We start from the raw sequence: 24,933 nt of genomic DNA, 5'->3' as shown, positions 1-24,933 counted from the left end.
ACCCCCTGCTCAAAGCAGGACCAATCCCCAATTAAATCATCCCAGGCAGCGTTTTGTCAAGCCTGACCTTAAAAACTTCTAAGGAAGGAGATTCCACCACCTCCCTAGGTAACGCATTCCAGTGTTTCACCACCCTCCTAGTGAAAAAGTTTTTCCTAATATCCAACCTAAACCTCCCCCACTGCAACTTGAGACCATTACTCCTTGTTCTGTCCTCTACTACCACTGAGAACAGTCTAGAACCATCCTCTCTGGAACCACCTCTCAGATAGTTGAAAGCAGCTATCAAATCCCCCCTCATTCTTCTCTTCTGCAGACTAAACAATCCCAGTTCCCTCAGCCTCTCCTCATAAGTCATGTGTTCCAGACCCCTAATCATTTTTGTTGCCCTTCGCTGGACTCTCTCCCATTTATCCACATCCTTCTTGTAGTGTGGGGCCCAAACCTGGACACAGTACTCCAGATGAGGCCTCACCAGTGTTGAATAGAGGGGAACGATCACGTCCCTCGATCTGCTCGCTATGCCCCTACTTATACATCCCAAAATGCCATTGGCCTTCTTGGCAACAAGGGCACACTGCTGACTCATATCCAGCTTCTCGTCCACTGTCACCCCTAGGTCCTTTTCCGCAGAACTGCTGCCTAGCCATTCGGTCCCTAGTCTGTAGCTGTGCATTGGGTTCTTCCATCCTAAGTGCAGGACCCTGCATTTATCCTTATTGAACCTCATCAGATTTCTTTTGGCCCAATCCTCCAATTTGTCTAGGTCCCTCTGTATCCTATCCCTCCCCTCCAGCGTATCTACCACTCCTCCTAGTTTAGTATCATCCGCAAATTTGCTGAGAGTGCAATCCACACCATCCTCCAGATCATTTATGAAGATATTGAACAAAACCGGCCCCAGGACCGACCCCTGGGGCACTCCACTTGACACCGGCTGCCAACTAGACATGGAGCCATTGATCACTACCCGTTGAGCCCAACAATCTAGCCAACTTTCTACCCACCTTATAGTGCATTCATCCAGCCCATACTTCTTTAACTTGCTGACAAGAATACTGTGGGAGACTGTGTCAAAAGCTTTGCTAAAGTCAAGAAACAATACATCCACTGCTTTCCCTTCATCCACAGAACCAGTTATCTCATCATAGAAGGCGATTAGATTAGTCAGGCATGACCTTCCCTGGGTGAATCCATGCTGACTGTTCCTGATCACTTTCCTCTCATGTAAGTGCTTCAGGATTGATTCTTTGAGGACCTGCTCCATGATTTTTCCAGGGACTGAGGTGAGGCTGACTGGCCTGTAGTTCCCAGAATCCTCCTTCCCTTTTTTAAAGATTGGCACTACATTAGCCTTTTTCCAGTCATCTGGGACTTCCCCCGTTCACCACGAGTTTTCAAAGATAATGGCCAATGGCTCTGCAATCACAGCCGCCAATTCCTTTAGCACTCTCGGATGCAACTCGTCCGGCCCCATGGACTTGTGCACGTCCAGCTTTTCTAAATAGTCCCTAACCACCTCTTTCTCCACAGAGGGCTGGCCATCTACTCCCCATGTTGTGATGCCCAGCGCAGCAGTCTGGGAGCTGACCTTGTTAGTGAAGACAGAGGCAAAAAAAGCATTGAGTACATTAGCTTGAGTACATTAGGTTGCCCCAGCCTTTTGTAACGCTGTAGGGCAATAGAAACATGGTGGAACCTTGCCTTCCCTCTGACTAACAGGAGGGCCACTGTTAATGGGGCAAAAGTAGAGATATTGCTCATCATTCAATAAGGATAAGTGCAGGATCCTGCACTGAGGACGGAAGAACCCAATGCACAGCTACAGACTAGGGACTGAATGGCTAGGCAGCAGTTCTGTGGAGAAGGACCTAGGGGTGACAGTGGATGAGAAGCTGGATATGAGTCAGCAGTGTGCCCTTGTTGCCAAGAAGGCCAATGGCATTTTGGGATGTATAAGTAGGGGCATAGCAAGCAGATCGAGGGACATGATCGTCCCCCTCTATTCGACACTGGTGAGGCCTCATCTGGAGTACTGAGTCCAGTTTTGGGCCCCACACTACAAGAAGGATGTGGATAAATTGGAGAGAGTCCAGTGAAGGGCAACAAAAATGATTAGGGGTCTGGAACACATGACTTATGAGGAGAGGCTGAGGGAGCTGGGATTGTTTAGTCTGCAGAAGAGAAGAATGAGGGGGGATTTGATAGCTGCTTTCAACTATCTGAGAGGTGGTTCCAGAGAGGACGGTTCTAGACTCTTCTCAGTGGTAGAAGAGGACAGGACAAGGAGTAATGGTCTCAAGTTGCAGTGGGGGAGGTTTAGGTTGGATATTAGGAAAACTTTTTCACTAGGAGGGTGGTGAAACACTGGAATGCGTTACCTAGGGAGGTGGTGGAATCTCCTTCCTTAGAAGTTTTTAAGGTCAGGCTTGACAAAGCCCTGGCTGGGATGATTTAATTGGGGATTGGTCCTGCTTTGAGCAGGGGGTTGGACTAGATGACCTCCTGAGGTCCCTTCCAACCCTGATATTCTATTATTCTATGATTCTCTTTTGCTGCTTGTCCAGCCAGGCAAGGGCTGCCAGTCCAGGGGCTGGGATTGCTGGAGCCTTGGCAGAGCCTTCTACAGCTCCCCTTGCTGTTTCACCAGCCACTGCCGGGTCCCCTCCATGGTCCAGGCTGCCAAACTCCCCCACTGGCTACGGATCCCAGCCAAACCTCTAAGTGGGAGGGGGATGGGGTGTCCCACTCCTGTCTCTTGTCACCGCTCAGAGACCTTCTTCTGGCCAAGCGTCTCATGGTTTATTTCACCATGTTCTCCTCCCCACCTGCCCAAAGTCATGCTGCTCTGTATGTACAATATCATACGATCATTAGCTCTTTCAGCCAAGGATGGGGGATGGTATTTTCCCTGGGGGAAGATCGCACCTGAGTCTGACTGAAAAGCCTGCTTCTCTCTGTCCCCCTGTGCACCTACGGCTTGGTTAATTGGCTAATTAGCCTGTGGGGCTCTCCTCAGCCCATCCCAATCCACTAATTAGCACAGCCCTTTTAACCAGGGATACTCCAGAGCAACTACTTGTAGTGAGCAGCGTGCTGCATCAGTTGTATGGCTCCTCTCATCCCCTAGCAGCTATTGGTGTGTAAAATAATACAAGAATGGCTACACATAGCCCACTGCTTCACCCATATAGGGCATGGCTCTCTCTCCCAGCTATGGGCCTGACCTAAGGGGACATGGCATGCAGGACAGCTACCCCTCCTGCTCTTAAAGCAGTGGCTCTCAACCTTCCCAGACTGCTGTGCCCCTCTCAGGAGTCAGATCTGTTTTGTGTACCCCAAATTTCACCTCACTTAAAAACTACTAGCTTATAAAATCAGACATAAATTACCAAGTGTCACAGCACAGTATTACTGAAAGATTGCTACTTTCTCATTTTTACCCTACAATTATAAAATACATCAACTGGGATATAAATCATAGAATCATAGAATATCAGGGTTGGAAGGGACCCCTGAAGGTCATCTAGTCCAACCCCCTGCTCGAAGCAGGACCAATTCCCAGTTAAATCATCCCAGCCAGGGCTTTGTCAAGCCTGACCTTAAAAACCTCTAAGGAAGGAGATTCTACCACCTCCCTAGGTAACGCATTCCAGTGTTTCACCACCCTCTTAGTGAAAAAGTTTTTCCTAATATCCAATCTAAACCTCCCCCACTGCAACTTGAGACCATTACTCCTCGTTCTGTCATCTGCTACCATTGAGAACAGTCTAGAGCCATCCTCTTTGGAACCCCCTTTCAGGTAGTTGAAAGCAGCTATCAAATCCCCCCTCATTCTTCTCTTCTGCAGGCTAAACAATCCCAGCTCCCTCAGCCTCTCCTCATAAGTCATGTGTTCTACACCCCTAATCATTTTTGTTGCCCTTCGCTGGACTCTCTCCAATTTATCCACATCCTTCTTGTAGTGTGGGGCCCAAAACTGGACACAGTACTCCAGATGAGGCCTCACCAATGTCGAATAGAGGGGAACGATCACGTCCCTCGATCTGCTCGCTATGCCCCTACTTATACATCCCAAAATGCCATTGGCCTTCTTGGCAACAAGGGCACACTGCTGACTCATATCCAGCTTCTCGTCCACTGTCACCCCTAGGTCCTTTGCCGCAGAACTGCTGCCTAGCCATTCGGCCCCTAGTCTGTAGCGGTGCATTGGATTCTTCCGTCCTAAGTGCAGGACCCTGCACTTATCCTTATTGAACCTCATCAGATTTCTTTTGGCCCAATCCTCCAATTTGTCTAGGTCCTTCTGTATCCTATCCCTCCCCTCCAGCGTATCTACCACTCCTCCCAGTTTAGTATCATCCGCAAATTTGCTGAGAGTGCAATCCACACCATCCTCCAGATCATTTATGAAGATATTGAACAAAACCGGCCCCAGGACCGACCCTTGGGGCACTCCACTTGATACCGGCTGCCAACTAGACATGGAGCCATTGATCACTACCCGTTGAGCCCGACAATCTAGCCAGCTTTCTACCCACCTTATAGTGCATTCATCCAGCCCATACTTCCTTAACTTGCTGACAAGAATATTGTGGGAGACCGTGTCAAAAGCTTTGCTAAAGTCAAGAAACAATACATCCACTGCTTTCCCTTCATCCACAGAACCAGTAATCTCATCATAAAAGGCGATTAGATTAGTCAGGCATGACCTTCCCTTGGTGAATCCATGCTGGCTGTTCCTGATCACTTTCCTCTCATGCAAGTGCATCAGGATTGATTCTTTGAGGACCTGCTCCATGATTTTTCCAGGGACTGAGGTGAGGCTGACTGGCCTGTAGTTCCCAGGATCCTCCTTCTTCCCCTTTTTAAAGATTGGCACTACATTAGCCTTTTTCCAGTCATCTGGGACTTCCCCGGTTCGCCACGAGTTTTCAAAGATAATGGCCAATGGCTCTGCAATCACAGCTGCCAATTCCTTCAGCACTCTCGGATGCAACTCGTCCGGCCCCATGGACTTGTGCACGTCCAACTTTTCTAAATAGTCCCTAACCACCTCTTTCTCCACAGAGGGCTGGCCATCTCTTCCCCATTTTGTGATGCCCAGCGCAGCAGTCTGGGAGCTGACCTTGTTAGTGAAAACAGAGGCAAAAAAAGCATTGAGTACATTAGCTTTTTCCACATCCTCTGTCACTAGGTTGCCTCCCTCATTCAGTAAGGGGCCCACACTTTCCTTGGCTTTCTTCTTGTTGCCAACATACCTGAAAAAACCCTTCTTGTTACTCTTGACATCTCTCGCTAGCTGCAGCTCCAGGTGCGATTTGGCCCTCCTGATTTCATTCCTACATGCCCGAGCAATATTTTTATACTCTTCCCTGGTCATATGTCCAACCTTCCACTTCTTGTAAGCTTCTTTTTTATGTTTAAGATCCGCTAGGATTTCACCATTAAGCCAAGCCGGTCGCCTGCCATATTTACTATTCTTTCGACTCATCGGGATGGTTTGTCCCTGTAACCTCAACAGGGATTCCTTGAAATACAGCCAGCTGTATTGTGCTTACATTTCAGTGTGTAGCATAGAGCAGTACAAACAGGTCATTGTGTGAAATGTTAGTTTGTACTGACTTCGCTAGTGCCTTTTCTATGGTAAAACTAGGCAATGGTGTAGCTGAGCTGATGTACCCCCGGCAGAGCTCTGTGTACCCTGGTTGAGACCCCCTGCCGTAAGGGATGTGCTGTGTCCTGTAGCCCAGGAGAAGCCTCCGAAGCATTGACCAGTAGCCCCACAGAGCCCAGCCCTGAGGCACACCCAGGAGTCTGTCCGCAGAGGCTGAAATGCAGCTGTCGCACTCCCTGTAGGCCCTGCCCTGGGTGGCTGGGTCGCTCTGACAAGGTTAGGCCCAGAAGCCCCAGCTCAGGGGCATGGCCCACTTTGCTGCCCTGGTTTCTCTTTGCTGACTGACCACAGCCACCCAGAGCCGGGCATGGCCCTCCTGAGCCTGCGTCCTGCGGCTGCTTACAAAGTGATGCTCACCACAGCCCTGCCTGCAGGCTCAGCAGGGGCTTTCCAGGCCCCAGCTCCCCTACTGCCGAGTGTCATCCGCAGACCCAGGGTTCAGCTGGGTTCAGCCAGAGCCTGGCAGGAAAGGGCCATTCAAGCGGCTGGGCGCTCGGCCCGGGGGGTGGCACTGCCTCTGCCATTGGGTTTGTAAAGGAGGAGGAACCAGTGGAAAGTTTCAGCAGATGGGAGCAGGAGGCAAAGCAGGGAGGGGAAGAAGCAGCAGGGTGAGGGATTTAACAGCTGTATTTACCCGTCACTGGAGAACCAGCTCTTCCCAGGCTGGGCACAGCACCCTCTGCTGACGTGACCCAGCATCCATGTGGCCCCATAGCAGTGGGGAGGGGGCCAGCATGGGGCTTTCAGGCTACAAGACATGTTAGTAAACAGCGACATTCCGAGCCTTGGTCACGTGGATGGAAGCCACGGGGATGTGTGCTGTGCAGGGCTGTGCAGCGGGTTCCTGGGGCGGGGGGGTGTTACCCCACAGACAATTCCATCGAGTAACGAGCTCTCGCTGCACAGGTACTAACCGGCAGCGGCAAAAGGCCAGGTCACTGTGAAACAGCATAATGCCCTGGGGATTCTCCAGCACAGCCTCTCTCCCGGATCCCTGCCCAGCCATACCACCTCCTCATGGGCCCAGGAGCCATGGCAGGCAAGGCAGAGCCTTAGGCACATGCCACAAGGAGCCCAATAGCCCCACCCCAAGCCTTGGAGTGGCAGCAGGTTTTGGAATTCACCCCCCTTGGAGCTGTCGGTGCAGGCTCTTTGCAGACTCAGGCACGAGTCAGTTACACTCCGGTTACATGTTCAAGCTTTTCTTTACATCTGGGGGGCTAGCAACAAAGTTTGTTTTTTAAATGAAAGCTGAGATTCTGGTCTCGTCAAATGACACCAGGAGCTGGGCCCGTGACTTGGGCTTTTAGTGCCTCCGCCTTAGTCTGGCCCTGCCTGGGGCAAGCCAGGCTGCTGGGCTGAGGAGACTCCTTGCCTCTGCCCTTGGTGTTTTGCAGTGAGCACCGTAACACCTGGCCCATTCCACCGGGGTTCGGAGCCGCCCTTCTCCCTCCTTGGCCGGGGAGTTGCTGCACTGCTGCTGGCCCACACAGCCCACCAACTTGTGCGTGAAGGGCTCTGGGAGAGCAAGAGACGCAGCAGGCCCTTCCACATATGTATGCCCTGGGCCAGTGACTCCCCAGACAAGCAGGCTAACCCCACCTTACTGAGGGCAGGCAGAGGCAGGACCAGGCCACAGGGCCAGGACAGGGTGCCGAGAAGGAGAGCAGCCAATGGACCAGGGCTTTCATTCCAAAGCAAATGAGCCATATGCGGTGCAGGCGGAGGGGAGGTTGCTGCTTACAATCTGGTGTGTTTCTGCTGTGTGGTGTCCTGTTTTTAGGTATCCCAGACCCGCTTGCCCTTCCCACCAGGGACTGTGTATGCTGGGTTATTTCTTCTTGTAAAACCATTGTTCTCCTGGTCTGGGGAAGTTGGAACTAGTTCAGACCTGGCTGTGCTCTGACGTGGCCCACAGCCAGTGCCCCATTCACAAGACAAGTCATTTCTGAGAATCTCTATTTTGCAACCAAAACATTTCTCATTTCCTTTTCTCTCTAAACTCAAAATGTGTCACAGAGCTTTGGCTCGAACCTGCCCCAAGAGTTTTCCAAGGTAGGTGAAGTTGGGGGATCTCAGTGCTATTGACCTGTTTTTGTAATCTGTCCAATTGTCTGAAAGCAGAACCCCAACTCTGGTCATCTCAAATCCAGCCACACCCTCTGCCATCTCCATCTCTCAAACACCAGATCATCTCAAACTGCCCCATCACTCTCAGACACTTGGGCACGAAGTCCTCAGCCCCCAGAAAACTCCAACCAGTGCCAAATGCTGCAGTGTGTCTCAGCAACACGGGCTATCAGGAGCATGTCACACCTGTCCTCCTCTCCCTGTGTTGGCTTCCCATAGAACATAGAGTTGAGTTCAAGATCTTTGACCAGATCTTCACTGTGCTCAAAGCCCTGGGTGCAGGATATCTAAAGTTTCAGGAGCCAAAAGTTCTGGGCCATGGACTGGTTGGCAGCTCTGCTCTTCTGATGCAGAACTGTTCACCACCAGAATAAAGTCCCTGTTTGTGGCATGAACTCCCCCAGGAACTAAAAACTAGCACTGACCTCACCACATTCTGTTCCGAGTGCCTGGCACACTTCCCCAGCCTGCCTTTGTTAGTACAGACCCAGAGCACCATGCATGTGTCAACTGATGCTTTTTTTTCTTTCTTTCTCCAAATCCCTACGCAATTTCCTGCTAAGAGTGAAAGGGATAAAGAACACGCCCCATGGAGCAGATGTCAGTTAAATGACTTCATGCACCGGAAGGCAGAGGAGGAGGGCAGGATAAGAACCTGAACAGAACGGAAAGCTTTATAGCTCTGATATGCGGGCCTCAGATGGGAAATCAAGAAAGCCCAAACTGAGCAGGGGACCCCAATCTTCTGCACCGTTCCAGCATCTTAGACTGATCCCAGATAGCAAAATGCTAAGTACAGGTGTGAACTGGCTCACGATAACTGCTCATCATTTAAAAACTCCTTACACAATGTTCTTCCAATTTAACTTATTCCTACAAATGCACCAACACCTACAAACCCAGACAAGTTTGGCATTTCTATCTTCAGTCATTGGCATTATCCAAGCACAATGTATGGGAGAGAGGGCATTCTGGATGCACACATAACCCCAAAACAGTGAGCCAATTTAGCTGAAAAATTAACATAAATCCTCTTCTGTGAGTTATAAAGGCAGGGACTTGAGCCTCCTCTGTAGCACATGCTCCCCACATGCCTAGACCACAGAATGTATGTACATGCTGCAGTCTGAAACCCCCACCGCGCCTCAGGAATCCTCCCTGGTGGGTCAGCCATTCGCATGCTCCCCTCACACAGCGCTGGCTTTGCGATACACTTCTTTTAAAGTGTGGGCTAGTGGGCAGAGCAGGGATTGGGAGTCAGGGCTCCTGGGGTTAGTCCTGATTCTGCAGCTGAATTGAGCAGGTCACTCAATCACAAAATGTGCTTCCCCTGGTAGGCGTGGAGTGCATAGTCTTCAACGATCAGTACCTGACCTGTATGTGGGGCAGCAAAGCGACACTGACAGCCAATTACTCGCTCTATTACTGGTACATTCCTCCAAGGTAGGTGACTCTTCTCTGGGGCTGGGCTACTCTTACCTCGTCCTGTGGGTTGTGTTCCACGTTAGCATGACCCAAGCAGACAAGTGCAAGGCCAGTAACCATCCTCCAGGAAGTGCGATGGGTTCCCCAGCAGTGCTCAAGTGCCTTGTTCTGCATTATGGGGCAGTCTTTGTGCCCAGCCTTAATGCAGAGCTGGAAGCAGTGGGAAAGTTTCCCACTCCTGCCACCAGCGAGGCTGGAGGGGGGAGAGTGGCTCTGCCAGGCAGTCCTATGGCACTAAAGCACAAGAGGGAGTGGCTGAGACGGGGCCTGTAGGCAAGAGGGCACGCTGCGGGCGGTGCCCGCGGGCTGAGGGGAGTGAAGAGCAGAGCTCTCCTGCTCTTGGCACTTCCCGCAGAGTCCCTGATCCCACCAGGGAGGGTCCCTAAGAGCCAGACTCTGAGGCTCAGGGAGCTAGGGCACTGCCGCAGCAGAACCCCTAAGAGGCCAGCCTGGCAGCTTCGGGAACCCTGGAGAGTGCTTGTTTCATGCCATCCCAGGACTGAGCCCTCCCTGCCTGACACGCAGGGCCATGCTGCTAACGGCATCCAATGGGGAACAGGCTTCTCTCATGGGCACTTTATGTCTTCTGTGACACCACCCTTGGAGCCCCAAGTACCTGGAAAGGCTGGGGTCTGCACCTCAGCCTAGCCTCCAGTCTAAATAGAGCCAGTGAATTCCCCATTGGGTGACACAGAATCACACCAGCGCCTGTCTAACAGCGCCAAACCTGCTCCTCAGCCCCAGAACCAAGCCCAGAGCAGAAGGTGCATTCAGAGCCCTCCCCAGGCACACGGAAATCCTGAGAGAAGAGGTGCATTGCACCCAGCACAAGGGCTGGGGGCTGGAGTGCACAGCAGAGATCATTCAAAAAGCAGAGCTGAGGGCAGCATCCAAGGGCCCCAGCTTTGCAGTTTTCTGCTGTCCTTGATTTCTGAGCTCTCCCCGTAACCCGCTCTGTGCCTTAGGAGTGAAAATCACATGCCAGTTGAGGAATGCAAGCACTACCTCCAGGAGGAGGGCATCAACACGGGCTGCTGGTTCAACCACAGTGAGATTATCCAGTTCCGCCCCTTCTACATCCACGTCAACGCCAGCCATGGGGGCAGGAGCCTCATCATCCCCACCAAAGGCATGAAGCTGCAGGACCTAGGTATGGAAGAGCACAGCTCCGACTGCACCAGCGAGCTGACACCCATGGTCCATGCTGGTGCAGAAGCTCCATACAGGACACTTCCTCCCCCACTCTATGGTCCCAGCCCAGCAGCCACGGTACATCAGGAATAGGTGAAGGGAGGCTGTCACTATCGGCCACACACTCCTTGGGGGCCAGTGGGATGACAGGGAGGAGAGAAATAACAGGTTTGCATTATTCCAGAAATTCTTGCTTCATTAGGAGGCACTGTTGTCCCTCAGTCCCAATGGCATCTCCTGGGTCAAGTCATATTTGATGATTACGTAGCAGCAGCTGTTTCTCAGCAAAGGAGAAGGGTTCACATTATAAACTTGGGTTCCACTCCCTTGCCCAACTTCCCCACAAAGCTGCCAATGCCCTGAGGTTTCACACGCCCCCCTCTCAACCCAGGGTGCCAGAGACCCAGGTGGGGTGAGAGACACAGGAACTGGCCAGCCCCCTCCCCGTTCTGATGCCTGAGGACTTTACAAAGATGTTGAATTAGGGTACGGAAAGTGGGCTGTTGTTGAGTGTCAGCACCACTCACTGAAATGTCCTGGTGCCCTGAAAGGGCCAGCATCAGCTGGAACTTTGGGAAATAGACTAGTTAGAGACAGCAGTTTTCCAATCGAGCCCCTCTGAATCCCATCACCTGGCACTTCTAAATGTTCCCTGGAAAAGCACCAGTGAGGGCTTGTAATGGGTCTTCTACTCTCTGCTGGGGTGCCCCCTTGTGGCTGCACCCAGAGATTAGCTCTGCCCTATCTGATGCCCCCTTCCTTTGGTCACTCACACCACAGCCCCTCTTGCTCTCTGGAGTCGCAGTGCTTCCTCTTCGTGGCTTGGCCCTCCAGCCAGGTCACTACAGTTTGCCCTCCCAGGGTAACGAAGGCACACTGGGCCAGCTGTCTGGGTGCCATTCCAGGCAGTCTTCCCAGTTCAAGATTGTGCCACTAAGTAGTTAGTAGGGGACCCTACAATCAGTAGCCACGGTCTGCATCATCTCTACCCGTGCTGCCATATCCCTGGGCCTCGTCCCACTCTGCCCTCCACAGGCTTCCTTCTCCACCAGCCCTCGGGGTAACCCTGTCCCTCAGGGTCAGGTTCCCAGGCTTCTGCTCCCCACACCAGGTTTCCTCCTCTCCTCACTAGGTCCAGAGAGTGGCTACAGCCCCTTTGGCTCTCATGTCCGAGCTTTATACCAGCCCCCGCTCACTCTGCCAGATGGGATCCACCGTCAATCAGTACTCGGCAGCCAAGCCTCAGTCTCCCTTCCCCAAGGTGCAGCCTCCCATGTTAATTAGCTCCTTCTGAGCTCGTGTAGCCCTGCAGGGCTGGTGTGGGGTGAACCAAGGGCACCGGAGCTCTCCCAAAAGTGGGGGCCCCCCGCCCCTCCCCCTGAGGCCCCACCCCTGGGGTGGGCCAAGAGCAGCCCCTGTCCGCCTCCTATGCCCCCCGCTCAGGGCAGGTGGAGGGACCCAGGCTCCCCACAGCTGCCCACGTGGCTCTCCCCAACCCGGCTCTGGCGGTGGCAGCCTGGCCATGGTAAAAGCTGTGCGGTCAGTTGTGAGACCCTCCACCTGCTCTGGGCGGGGGAACCGGGGGGCAGGGACATGGCCCGGGGGCAGTTCTCAGCCTCCTCGCTCCCAGGCCGGTGTCTCCCTGCGCAGGCCCCATCTTGAGAGGAATTCACCTCAGTGCGCCTAGGCCTCATCTGCCCTGGCGGGGGTGAAGAGCACCTGTTGACTACAACCATACAAGTGAAGTGGCTCCCTGTCCAGGGCATGGGGCATCCCAACTGCCCCCTCCATCCCCTTCCCGGGATCTGGGACTCTGGGGCTGGGGCAGCAGGAATGGAGCGGGACTGGCCGGCACTGCAGCAGCACCTAGCCCCGCTCCACATCCAGCATGCTGGGACGCCCCCCGAGCCAGAGTACTGTCTGTCTGTTGCAGTGAAACCCGCTCCACCTGTGAACCTGACCATCCAGAACATAAGCAATAACCAGCTGCAGCTGACCTGGGACTCCATGTACCTCAAGCCCCTCTGCTTGGAATATGCTGTCAAATACAAAAGCAACCAGGACACCAGCTGGACGGTAATGGCAACCAGCAGCCTGGCCCTCCTGTGGCCACCCAAGGCAGGGGCAGCTCAGAGGGGGGCCCCAAGGGCCACAGCCTGTCATCCGCTGTGACCTTTACCCCAGGGCTCACATTCACTGGTCCCCTGCCCTTCCCAATCCCCCATGTGCTAAGGGCCATGCCAGCCTGGGGCTAAGGTGCTGCTGCTTCACTGCACCTCAGGATTCTTCTGGCTTTAAAGCACCCTTCACGTGACCCAAATGCCCCATCTCAGGCTGCAGGCCCCAGCCCATTCTCCTCCTACCCACCACTAACACGTTCTCTCTGGGAGCCCCTCAGCCACCTGGAAGCACAGCGCTGCCCGAGGGCCAGCTGAGAGCCCCCTATGCCACACATGACCTGGGGAGCAGCGCAGTCCCTGCAAGGCTCCGGGTGCTGGGACTTATAGGCAGAACGAGGTTCCTTGTGCCCTTGCTGTGCCTATAGCTGGCTGAAGCCAGGCGCACCGGGGAATGGGCATGAGCCCGTGCCAAGCAGGGGACAGGGGCTGAGCCTGTAGTTTGTGGACATGGAAAGGGGAGGGAGACTGTAGCAGGGCTGAGCTCCATTCTCCACTCACGTGTGGCGAGCCCAGCCTTGAGGAAGCCAGGCCACATTTCACAGCAGGCACTCAGAGCATCTCCTTGTGTGCCGAGCTGCCCACGCTGTCTCACGTGCACGGGACCTTCTGTCTCTGCCCCAGGAGCACTTGGTCAGTGGCAAGATCTTCTCCTTCCCTAGCGTGGACTACGAGAAGTATTACACCTTCTACGTGAAAAGCAAGATCAATCAGTACTGCGGCACCACCCAGCTCTGGAGCGAGTGGAGTGTCCCAGTGTTCTGGGGCAACAATGCAACAGACCAGGGTAGGTGACACCCCTCGCGGCCAGGGTTTCCCAGCTGGTCCCTGGCCCTGGGTTGTTGCTAAGGGACATCCTTGACCCAACAAGAGAGAAGATGTTAATGATTATTATTATTATTTGTAATTGCATAGTGCATAAGCACCGACTCCATGGGCCCACAGCTGTCCCAATATTCAGGTGGGGAGGTGAGGCGGGAGGGCGAGCGGGGTGAGGAGGTGAACGGGGAGGCGAGCAGCAGGCGGACAGGCAGGAAGGGGGTGAGGAGGCGGGCAGACGGGGGTGGGATGCGCGCCGGGCGGACAGCAAGGAGACTAGTGGGGAGGGGAGTGGGAGGCTGATTTGTCCCGGACCCGCACCCCCCTAGGGACAGCCCTGCTAGTGCCGACAGGAGAACCCCTCCGTCTGCGTAGACAGCAGGGCAGCGGCAGCGTTTCAAGCAGAGCCAAGCGCCGAGACAGCCTTGGGCAGCACGGCAGGCCGCCAGCCAACCTTGCCGAGGTATCTGTAGGCATCCCGGGAAAGGGATCTGTAAGGGGATAAGGCTGGAGCTTTGCAGCTGTTTCTGGGGAGGCCCTGCCAAGCAAGAGGGGCTGCCGGGGGGAAGCGCCAAAGGGCTTGGTTGTAAATGTGACAAGTGGACAATGGAGGCTGGCCTCACAAGCCGGTGGCACCAGCATCGGTGGCTTGATAGCACATGAGAGGAGAGTAGGGTTGCCAACTTTCTAATCGCACAAAAAACCTAACACCCCTTCCCCATGGCCCCCCCTTCCCTCCCCCAGGCCCCACCTCTGTCCCACCCCTGCCTGCCAACCCCGGGAGAATGACAAGGGCCCAGGGGCCCCCGGCCACCATCACCACCGGCAGTGCAGTGGGGCTAAGGAGGCTTCCTTCCCGCCCTCGCTCCACACTGCTCCCGGAAGAGGCTGGCATGTCCCTGGGGCCCCGGGGAGGGGGGAGTGTCTCCGTGCGCTGCCCCTGCCCTGAACGCCGACTCCACAGCTCCCATTGGCCAGGAACTGCAGCCAATGGGAGCTGCAGGGGCAGTGCCTGTGAGCAGCGGTGCGCGGAGACCCCCCCCCCCCAGGCCTCTCAGGCTAGAAGCCGCTGCCAGAGGGATGTGCAGGTCGCTCTCAGGAGCCACCTGAGGTAAGTGCCGCCCCCCCTCCTGCACCCCAACCCCCTGCCCCAGCCCAGAGCCCCTTCCCATACGCAAACTCCCTCCCGGAGCCTGCCCCACACACCCCCTCCTGCACCCCAACCACCTGCCCCAGCCCAGAGCCCCCTCCTGTTCCCAAACTCCCTCCCGGAGCCTGCCCCCACACCCCCTTCTGCACCCCAACCCCCTGCCCCAGCCCAGAGCCCCTTCCCATACTCAAACTCCCTCCCGGAGCCTGCCCCACACACCCCCTCCTGTACCCCAACCACCTGCCCCAGCCCAGAGCCTGCACCCAGCCTCCCTCCTGGAGCCTGCCCCCCACATCTCCTCCTGCACCCCAACCCCCTGCCCCAGCCCAGAGCCTGCACCCAGCACCCAAACTCCCTCCTGGAGCCTGCCCCCCACACGCCCTCCTGCACCCCAACCCCCTGCCCCAGCCCAGAGCCCCTTCCCATACTCAAACTCCCTCCCGGAGCCTGCCCCACACACCCCCTCCTGCACCCCAACCACCTGCCCCAGCCCAGAGCCCCCTCCTGTTCCCAAACTCCCTCCTGGAGCCTGCCCCCCACATCTCCTCCTGCACCCCCAACCCCCTGCCCCAGCCCAGAGCCCGCACCCAAACTCCCTCCTGGAGCCTGCACCCCACCCACATCCAAACTCCCTGCCAGAGCCTTAGCAGGTGTGTTGGGGGGGGTGGGACTTGGAGCCATTGGGCACCACCAAAAATTATACAAACCTGCCATCCCTGCAGGAGATGGGGCGTGATGGCTCTGGGTGGGCCAGAAATGAGGGAATTGGGGTGCAGGAGGAGGCTCCGGGTTGGGGCAGGAGGTTGGGGTGCGGGGGGGTGAGGGCTCCAGCTGGGGGTGCGGGCTCTGGGGTGAGGCCAGGGATGAAGGGGTTGGGGTGAAGGGGGCTGGGGCAGGGGTTGGGGTGTTACGGGGTGCAGGAGAGGGTTCGGGGTCCCGGTGACACTTACTGTGGCTCCCAGGAAGCGGCTGCCAGGTCCCTGCGGCCCCTAAGTACATGGAAGGCCAGGGAGGCTCCGCGCCCTGCCCTCACACCCACAGGCGCCGCCCCCGCAGCTCCCACTGATTGTGGTTCCCAGCCACTGGGAGCTGCGGAGCAGCCACTTGCGGGAGGGGCAGTGTGGGGAGCCTCCCTGTGCCTAGGGGCTGCAGGGACCTAGGGGCTGCTTCCAGGAGCCACATGGAGCCAGGGCAGGTAGGAAGCCTGCCTTAGCCCTGGGCCCCTGCTGTGCCGCCAACTGGGCTTTTAAGGGCACGTGCCGATCAGAGCCACCAGGAGCCCTTTTTGACCAGGTGTTCCAGTTGAAAACCGGACGCCTGGCAACCCTAGACAACAGGCAGGCGGAGAGGGACTTGAAAGGAGACAGGCAGTGATTTGCCGCGCTAGAGAAGGGGGAGCCCGAGGCGAGATGTAGAGAAGGGGGTGACGTGGCCAAAGCAACAGGGTAGGAAAACGCTCTGCAGCTGCATTCTGAATGGATCTGAGCGAGGCAGGACGACAGAGGGAGGGAAGTTGCAGGGATCAGGGCATGAGGCCATGGGGGCCTGGCTGGGAGGTGTGGCGGGGGGTGGATAGGACGGCTATCTCCCGGAGAAGTTACACAGAAAGAATCAGTAAGATTCAGACACAGCCTGAGGTTGAGACAAGTGCTCATTTCTGCCCACATTCCCAGCTGTGTGGGGTTCCTGCCTGCTCCCAGCCAGGAACAGCCCCATGGCCTCTTGGCACCTGCCCCCCCTACAGTCGGACCACACTGGTGGTGTGTCGGCAACACCTGCTGTGCATCTCCTCTGCAGGCACGGCCGAGGAGCAGGCACCATGGTTCTGGATTCACGTGGTTCTCCCCATTGCCTCTTTGATGCTCTTCCTAGTCCTTGTCATTTTGCTGATTCGAATGGAAAGGTGAGTGTCCCGCTGCTTCCCCAGTAGCCCCCAACCCCTGTGCACAGGTATGGAGAGAAGCCAAGCCTGCTGCTAGCGCATGGTGCAGGCTGCTGGGGCTCAGAGCAGAGCGGTGACCCAGACCTGGGTGAGTCCCAACGCTGGGTCAGCTCTGTGGCCGGGAGAGAGGGTGGGAGCAGGGTTGGGCCAGGAGGACCCACCCGGGGAACAGGGCAGGAGGGCTGAGTCAGAGGACACCAACCGGTGCCTGGCTGAGGAGGGCCCCAGGGCCCATGTGTCTACAGCCAGGCTCCAGGAGCTGCCCTTCCTCACTAAACAAGTCCTTTCCCATTCTGCAGAGTCTGGGTCATTCTCATGCCCAGAATCCCCAACCCCAGCAAGAACTTCGAAGAGCTCTTCAACACCCACCAGGGCAACTTCCCGGTAAGAGTGCTCAGCTGGGGATGGAGGGGCCGACGGGCCGGGCTGGGGACGGAGGGGCCGATGGGCCAGGACGGGGACAGAGGGGCCGGGCCGGGGATGGATGGGCTGCTGGGCCGGGCTGGGGATAGAGGGGTCGCCGGACGGGGCCGGGGACGGAGGGGCCAATGACCGGGCTGGGCTGGGAGGGGCTGATATGCCGGGCTGGGCCGGGGACCTGCTCCTTGGGATGGACAGACAGATAGGGCTCAGCCAGGCACCTACAGACGGGGCACCTGCTCCCTGGCGAGCTGGGACAGACACAGACAGACTGGCTGTTTCCCTCTAGCGATGGTTCAGCTCCCCTGGGGGAGCGCACCTGCGTCTGCCCCGCGCTGCTGCCCGCAGTGTTAACCTAGAGCACGTATAAGAACGTGACACACTGACAGTCCCTGTGCCCGGGTCCTGGCCATCCAGCTGGCCCGGGGGAGTCAGCCTGGGCATATGCGCAGCCAAAGCTGCCCCAACCTCAGGCCTGAATTTGGCCCAGAGACTCAGGGTCCACCTACACTGCAGAGGAAGAACCACGACTGCAAGTCTCAGAGGCCGGGCCACCTGACAGCTCGCGGGGCTCCTGCTGTGGAGCTAACACTAGCCGTATAGCTGCTCCTGCTCGGGCTCCGTAACCCAGTGAGTGGGGGCTCGAAGCCCAGGCTCCAGGCCAAGCAGGAACGGCTACACTGCTGGGCTTAGCCCCTAGTTGGAGCCCCACGCGCCCAGGCCAGTCGACCTGGCCTCAGACTCACCGTTGCAGGGTTTTTTGCAGTCTAGGCAAGCGCTAAGGTGCTGCACCCATCAGCCCGCCAACCTGGTCCTGGCTCCCTGCAGGTGCCTCCAGCAGGAGCGTTAGGTGCTGCCTCACCCCCGCTGGACAGGCACAGTGTGACCCTCAGCGCCAGCAGCCGCCCGCTCTGCCCTAGCCAGGGGAGAGGGGCCCCTCGGCTGGGCCATGGGGCAGCCCAGGAGTGGGCAGCAGGGGAGTGACTGCTACAGGGAGCCTCCTTTAACCTGCATTTCGCTCTCTTGGAGGAATGGGCCGGAGTCTCCAAGGACATCGTGGAGAGCTTTAAACCTAACTACAGTGAGAGCTTCTGCTATGTCAGCGAGCTGCCCCCCAAGGCGGGCAGCACGCCCCTCTGGGAGGGCCATGACAAGCTGAGGGCCCCCCCAGGGCGCTCCTCAGCCCCAGCCTCCAGCAGCAGCCCTGGGCTGAGCCTCTTCAAGAACAGCTACGTGGGAGTGTGACATTACCAGCAGGAGTTGGGATTGTCTGCTTCTAGCGCCTCTCCTCACACTGCACCCCCACCCTCCTTGCCCCGCCCCAATGCCTCCCCCATCCACCCCAGCACCCCACCCCATCCACCCCAGCACCCCTTGCCCAGCGCCTCAAGCACTCCCCCCAGCCCCCGTCTGCAAGCGTACACCTCTTTCCACACACACGACTCTCCCCTCATCATTCTTTCAGTGCCCCCCCGGCATGCACTTTGCATCCCTGCCAGCCGCCATGCGGCTCCCCAGCATAAGGCACCTGGCCGTGTGGCTGCTGTGCCCTGAACATTTGTCCTCTGGGCCGTGCTGCCCCCACGGCTCCCCACATTCTGCCTGGGCTGATCAGGGCCCTGGCGGAGGAGCTCTCTGGCTGGTGACTGTGCAGCAGATTTACAAATAAAAACAGTCTCACCCAAGAGTGTTTGTTCCTCTGGGCATTCTGTGCCTGCAAATCCCTCCCTGCCCCTGACGCAGCTGCTCCGCAGCCTCTCCCACGTCCCCTGGCTCTGACCCAGTGCCCCCCGCTCCCCGTGAGGCTCCTTGCGGAGCTGGGACACGGGAGTCCCAGGAGTCACTTGCCCTGAGTGGGGGCTCCGCACTCATTCCCTTGCCTGCTGGAATCCATTGTGCGTCCTTCTGGCTGGGCCTGTTCCCCTGCATCTGACCTGTGGCCCTCTCTCCTCCTGGGCTGCACACAGAGCCTGGCTCCTCTGCTCACTGCTTTGCCAGTGGCCCATTGGGAACGTCACCCCACCACGTATGCCATGGTGAGCAGCCAAGGCCCACACGCCACTGCCTACCCTGGGCTGCCAGGAACCAAAGAGCGTCCTGTTCTGGTCACAGCCCACACAGCCAAGTGAGATAAAACCATACACACACTCTTCTTGGAAGCGTGCAAAGATACCTGACTATGGGGCAGCTCGCAGAACACTCCCACAGCAGCTCCTGAAAAGAGAGAGAGACAAAGCAGGCGGCTCTGTAGGCAGAGGCTCAACTCCATCCACCTGGCTCGCTGAAAACTGACACACAGAGTGCGGGCTTCCCTGCAGAGCCCCAGGCTGCCAACAGGCCCAGGAACACCCTGCACGTGCTCTCAGAGTGCTAGCTTGCGATTCTAACCCCGTCCTCAATACACCACACTGCCAAGGTGATGGCCCATGGCTGTGCTCAAAGCCCTCGTCTCCTCTTGCCAGAGGCCCATCTGCCAGCATCCCCAGCCCAGGCCATCAAGCTGCCTCCCCCCCTGACCCGGGCAGCCCGGCCTTTCTCCCTGTGTCTGACTTCACAATAGCCCTGCTGCAAGTCATGTGAGGGGATCGTGCCCTGCAGCCCACCTCTGGCATCATGCAGCTTCACCTAGGCACTGCAATGTTCATCTGTGTCAAACACGCAGGTGAGGCCCCGGGCTGGGCGCTGCCTGGGAGAAGGTACTGTATGTGCGGCAGCCTTCACTGGGAGGGTGGGTTGGGGCGAGATAAGGTGAGGGGGGAAAGACTCCAGTTAGCTCTGCAGGGGGGTGGGCCCAAGTTCTCCCCTGGGGTTCTCTCTTGAGTTTCCATAGCCCCTAAGCATCCACCCCAGCCTTGCAAGCCTGGTCTGCAGGGGCACAGCAGGGCACTGTGGGACAGCTGCCAGGTGCCAGCTCACCCAGAGGGCAGATACAGAGCTGCTGGGTGGGCCGGCATGGACACCCTGTGGGCGCTAGGCATTCCCCATGCTCAGTCTGAGGCCACAGGGGGTTTGGCTGGTGAGTCCAGCACTGCTGGGCCCTGGGAGCCATCCTCTCACCCCAGCACGTGCGGAGGCCTAGCGAGGCGGGGGCGGCAGCCTGCAGATAGCTCCCACCTGCAGCATCATTTCCCCCAGTGCAGAGCCCCAAGGCCGCCCCAGGCCCAGCTGTGTGCCCAGCCCTTGGTCAGGCACTGCCTTGTCCCTTCCAGATAACCAGCAGTTTCTGGCTAATACCGGCTGCTCTGTCCTCCTCCTGCTGCACTACCTGAGGAGTAAGGTGGGGCTCCAGAGAACAGGTGAGCACCCCAACCTGCCAGGCTTGCACTGGGATCCCGCCAGAAACCGAGAGCGGGCTGGCAGCAAGTACAGGTCCACAGACCCGATCTAGCGAGCCTGAGCGCATGGCTCTGGGCCCATGGCACATGCTGGGGAGGACAGGACAAGAGGGCATGAACTGGCGCTGGGTATTGGCAGCGCATAGGAGCAGCATCCACCTGCAGTAGGTGGCCCAGGAGGGAGCCCCACAGGAGCCGCTGGGGAGAGCTCTGTGCAGACCCAGGTGGCTGGGGGCTGCCCACATGGGTGATGGTGAGCACGGTCATGTCAGATGCCAGGGGGTGGGCGCTATGCTGGGCAGGACACATGCGGTGGAGCATGGGGAAGCCATGTAGCAGAGGCACTCAAGACACTGTGGGAAGAGGAAACGTAATACCCTGTCGACAACAGGAGAGTCTAATGGATCCAGAGGGCTATGGGTGGGGAGGGGGTCAGCCAGCAGCCCACGCAATGCCCTCCCAAGGTGACACCATCCACACATCTGACCGGCCACGCAGGAGGGTGCTGCACTCCAAGCCTGGGTGGCACAGAGCTATAGCCGGGGCACGAGGCACAAAGCCACCGAGGAGACGGTTTTGATGAGGGGCTTACAAGTGCCATGGGCACTGTGCAGAGGCTTGCTCAGTGGGGGCAGGCCTGGCGGGGCAAAGGAGACAGGACTGACTGCAGGGGGTGGGCGAGAGCAGCAGAGATGTGAGGCCAGGGCTGCAGGTGAGGCAGGCAGGCTGGTGGTGCAGGGGATAGCAGCATGGCTGGACAACAGCTGGGAGTGGGAGGCCGTGGACCATTCTGCAGCATGCAGCGGAGGGGGAGTCCGGCGGGTGAAGTGCCCCAGTGGGCTGCAGGGCAGCCGGGATTCCCAGCCCAGTAACCCATTTCCACAGCGTGGTGGGCGCGGGAGCAGGACTAGCAGAGGGCTTAGCCCTGCCCAGCCTCACAGGACTGTGTCTGAAAGGCAAGTGCCTCAGCGAGCTCGGCAGCAGGTAGGTCCCGGAGTCAGCGTCGTGGGCTGTGCCATAGAGCAGGATGGGGGGAGCAGAGCGGGGGGCGCAATTCATTCCCAGGGCTTGCGGTGTCTTCCAGAAGCCATCGACCTGTGCGACGAACTGGGCACCCTCAAGCTGCTCTTCCTGGTCAAGCTTCCCAGCGACAGTGCCAGCAAGTTCCTCTCACCCCGAGGAACCTATTATGTGTGCCGGGTGGAGCGCGGAGCCCCAGGTGCCTTCCCTGCAGCCCCAGCAGCACAGCCCTTTCCCACTGAAGCCCTCGCCCCACAGCTGGCCAGGGCAGCGGGGGGAGACAATTATCTCTTTAAAAGCATCTCTGTGCAAAGCTCTGTGCAAAGGCTCTGCTGAGGGGGCTCCTTGTGCCATCTGGCCGACCCCCAAGGGCCCAGAGCAGCAATCCAATGCCCATGGCCAGAGGTACTAGCATTGAGCAGATTTCACCCCACCCCCATCGGCCCAGGACTCCCTGCCCAGCCAGCCCAGCCCAGTGCCTGGCTCTGCTGCTGCCCTGAGGAGTGAGGGGAGCAGGCAACACCAGCTCCATGGCACTTTCTCCACCCATGACGTGACGCTGAGGATTCCTTCTTGCAGGGACCAAACAGGAAAACGCCTATCGCGCCTTCACCCCCATCCTCAAGGATCCCGAGCCAGAGCTTCTGGGTAGGTGGCCGCTGCTCCCCGCCCCATGCTCAGGGTGGCACAAAGAGGCCACGGCAAGGGAGATGCAGAAAGGACTTGGCTGCACACCACCCCGGTAGTTGTGGGGCGTGGCAGGACGCAGCCTGGGAGGTGCAGAGCAGGGACAGAGGGAGGTGCAGCACTGGGGCATTATTGGTGGGGATGGGGCCTCTTCCTCAGATGCACTACGTAGTGGCCGCTGCTGGAACAGGGCTCTCAAAGCCCAGATCTCAGGGAAGGAGCTGCAGTCACTAAAGGGTCTGGGCAGCGTGCAGGGCTCCCCACAGCAGGCAGCTACCGAGGTAAGTTACTGATGTCACAGCGATGGGGCCCTGTGCCTGGCCCCTGGCGCCCACTCAGGGCTTTGTCCAGTCCCGGTATAAACGGCCCCTGGCTGGAGCTCCCCCTTTGCCTTGGCAGTTGCCCCTGCAGGTCTCCACCGGGAAGCGTCTCCGGATTTCAAGCCTCTACTTTCCTCGACAGCTTCATGCCATTGCTTGGCTGCTCCCTGAGCCATGCTGGGTCCCACTGGCATTGCTATCATGGGCTGTAACGCCAGGCAGCTGGGTAACACGCTGGGCCGAGCTGCCCCAGCCACGCTCCCCGCCATAGGCCGGCTCAGATGGGGCAGGTTCATTCATGTTCAGTCAACCAGGAACAAGCCACACAGAGCACAGCTGACCTGGGCCTGGGGCAGGCCCTTGGCTCTACACCAAGGTCTTGGCGCAGGGTCCATGGGCTGGTTCTGGCAGACTCATCCCACAAGCTGCATTAGCTGAGCCCACTGCCAGGGGGTCCGAGCCAGCTGGATTTGCTGCCAAGGTAAAAAGAGTCATCAAGGAAACCCAGCACCAACAGGCCTGCACCCTCCCTGCCACGTGCCCAGGGCTCACAGCCCCTCTCCCAGGGCTCCCTCACGGCCATGCCCGCTCCCTGCCTGCCTGCCTGCCTGGGAGGTGGGAACACTTCCAGAGCCCACCCACAGAGCCATGCTAGGGGGATGCGGGGAGGCTCATAGGGCCGCTGGTGGGCAGGGAGCACGGCTCGGCCCCTAGCCAGTGCCAGCGGGGCTCACCTTGGAGATGACATGGAGCAAACCTGGTCAGAGAGGCTGGGTCTCCCTGCAGCCAGGCAGATGCCATTCCTCTGAGCCCCGCCCATCCCCTCTCTGCAGATGCCTTGCGCACTCAGTGCGAGTTTCTGGAAAAGAGCCGCCTCAAGCTGCTGAAGGCCCAGGATGGGAAGAAGATCCAGACCATGGAGTCGCTGATTTCCATTGTGCCCTCCCAGATCTCAGTGAGCGCCATGCCCCCGGCCTCCTCTGTTCTGCTGGCTGTCCACGCCCTGGTTCCAGCAGAGGGGACTCGGCCCTCTCTGCTCCTGTCTCTGGGGAAGTGCAAGGAGGGGGCGGGGGTGAGGTGGCTCAGGGAGCTCCAGAAAGGAGGAAGTGTCCAGAAGCTCAGAGACTCCCAGAGTCAGGGTAGGGAATGAAAGCCAGGGACACTAGAGTCCCTTCTCCCCTCCCAGGCTCCCACCCAGAATGCCCCTAGCCCAATAGCAGCACCTCAAGTCTGCCCAGGGGGTCCACAGCTCAGTCAGGGGCAGTTCAATCACCCCATAAACCCTGGAAGCTGCTCTGGAGAGGTCAGTCACACGGAGGTTGGACCAGCGTCCTCTTCTGCTGCAGACCCTCCACCCACATGCTCCAGGAGGGGTTCAGCTCCCATCTAGCATCTCTCCCATTCTCCAGGCTGCAGAATGTCCTCCACCTTGCACAGCAGCCAGGGCCTGCAGCCCGGAGGGAGTGGGAGGGGGAATCAGAGAGCTAGCAGCAGCCCCAGCATTGCAGACAACACTGCTTCCAAATTCCCGCCCCATAACCCCATCTGCCTTCTCTGTCCAGGGAAAGCTCATGGGGAGGCCTGGTCCAGGGGCAGCTGGAGCTGCCGACGAGGAGGGTGCCCCGCGAAAAGCAGGAGCATCCCCCAAAATCAAACCAGAGGCCAGCAAGAAGGAGAAACATCGCTGAGGCTGAAATAAAAGCGTTGGTGGCACTTTCCTTGCAGAGGCTCCGGGTTTCACTGAGATTCAGAGAGGCCCGGGAAATCTTGCTCAGTCCTGCCCGGCCGACCTGTCCCAGGCCCTGGGAATCCAGCCTGCCACAGTCCTGCCTGGGGAATCCAGGCCGGCCCATCCGGCTCGGCTGACCGCATCCCTGAGCAGAGGCCGAGCTAGTCACTTGCAAAAAGCTGCACCCTCCCAGCGCATGCAGGGAGGCCTCCAGGCAGCTCCACGCTGTGCTCTGGGTCCGAGGAGCCGCCGGCTGCGCACCCACGGCCGAGGGAGAGGGAACAGCATTTCGCCACTATCTTCTGTCTGGCCCATTTCACATTTTGAGACAATCCCTTATTTTTAAGGCTGATGTCACCAGGGAGCTTCCTGATTGGTGGTTCTTATGCCATTGCACAGGCCAGAGGGGCCACCAGGCAGCGGCTCAGCACCTCCAAAGGAAGCAGCCAGAAGCAGCGCAGCCTGGGGAGGGAGTCACTGGGCCGGAAGGCCCGGTCCATATCATCTCTCAGACTTTCAGGCCAGAAGGGACCAGCGCGATCATTTAGTCTGACCTCCTGCACATTGCAGGCCACAGACCTCCCCCACCCACTCCTGTAATAGACCCCTAACCTCTGGCTGAGTCACTGACATCCTCAGATCTTGTTTAACAAGTTAAAAGTTACAGAGACTCCACCGCTTACACTAGTTCAAACCAGCACGAGGCCCGTGCCCCACGCCGGAGTGGAAAGTGCAACACCACCCTCCCGTGGGCCCCCCCACCCCCGAGTCTCGGGGGGGAATGGTGATCAGTTAGACCTTGAGCACATGGGTGAGACCCAGCAGCCAGACACCTGGGAATGAATTCTCTG

The 24,933-nt window shown here is 57.9% G+C and overlaps 2 protein-coding genes across 2 annotated transcripts in view; both read left to right on the top strand.

Annotated features, from left to right (window-relative positions):
- IL2RG (interleukin 2 receptor subunit gamma) overlaps nucleotides 1–18,676 on the top strand; it is a 44,076-nt gene extending 25,400 nt beyond the window's left edge. Inside the window, exons 3-9 of the mRNA XM_077826157.1 lie at nucleotides 9,145–9,250; nucleotides 10,258–10,442; nucleotides 12,417–12,559; nucleotides 13,285–13,447; nucleotides 16,427–16,532; nucleotides 16,871–16,955; nucleotides 18,021–18,676. Coding sequence (XP_077682283.1) covers nucleotides 9,145–9,250; nucleotides 10,258–10,442; nucleotides 12,417–12,559; nucleotides 13,285–13,447; nucleotides 16,427–16,532; nucleotides 16,871–16,955; nucleotides 18,021–18,236 — 1,004 coding nt within the window. The 3' untranslated portion in view covers nucleotides 18,237–18,676. The remainder of the gene's footprint in view (nucleotides 1–9,144; nucleotides 9,251–10,257; nucleotides 10,443–12,416; nucleotides 12,560–13,284; nucleotides 13,448–16,426; nucleotides 16,533–16,870; nucleotides 16,956–18,020) is intronic.
- Nucleotides 18,677–19,628: 952 nt separating this feature from the next.
- C9HXorf65 (chromosome 9 CXorf65 homolog) lies at nucleotides 19,629–24,041 on the top strand. The gene is made up of 6 exons (XM_077825574.1): nucleotides 19,629–19,653; nucleotides 20,201–20,287; nucleotides 21,411–21,545; nucleotides 21,926–21,994; nucleotides 23,187–23,425; nucleotides 23,916–24,041. The coding sequence occupies exons 1-6, from the start codon at nucleotides 19,629–19,631 to the stop codon at nucleotides 24,039–24,041; spliced, it is 681 nt and encodes a 226-aa protein (XP_077681700.1).
- The last annotated feature ends 892 nt before the right edge of the window (nucleotides 24,042–24,933 follow it).

This window comes from Eretmochelys imbricata, chromosome 9 (assembly GCF_965152235.1).
Source record: "Eretmochelys imbricata isolate rEreImb1 chromosome 9, rEreImb1.hap1, whole genome shotgun sequence".
NCBI classification, from domain to species: domain Eukaryota; kingdom Metazoa; phylum Chordata; order Testudines; family Cheloniidae; genus Eretmochelys; species Eretmochelys imbricata.
This window is presented reverse-complemented; position numbering and strand designations above follow the sequence as displayed.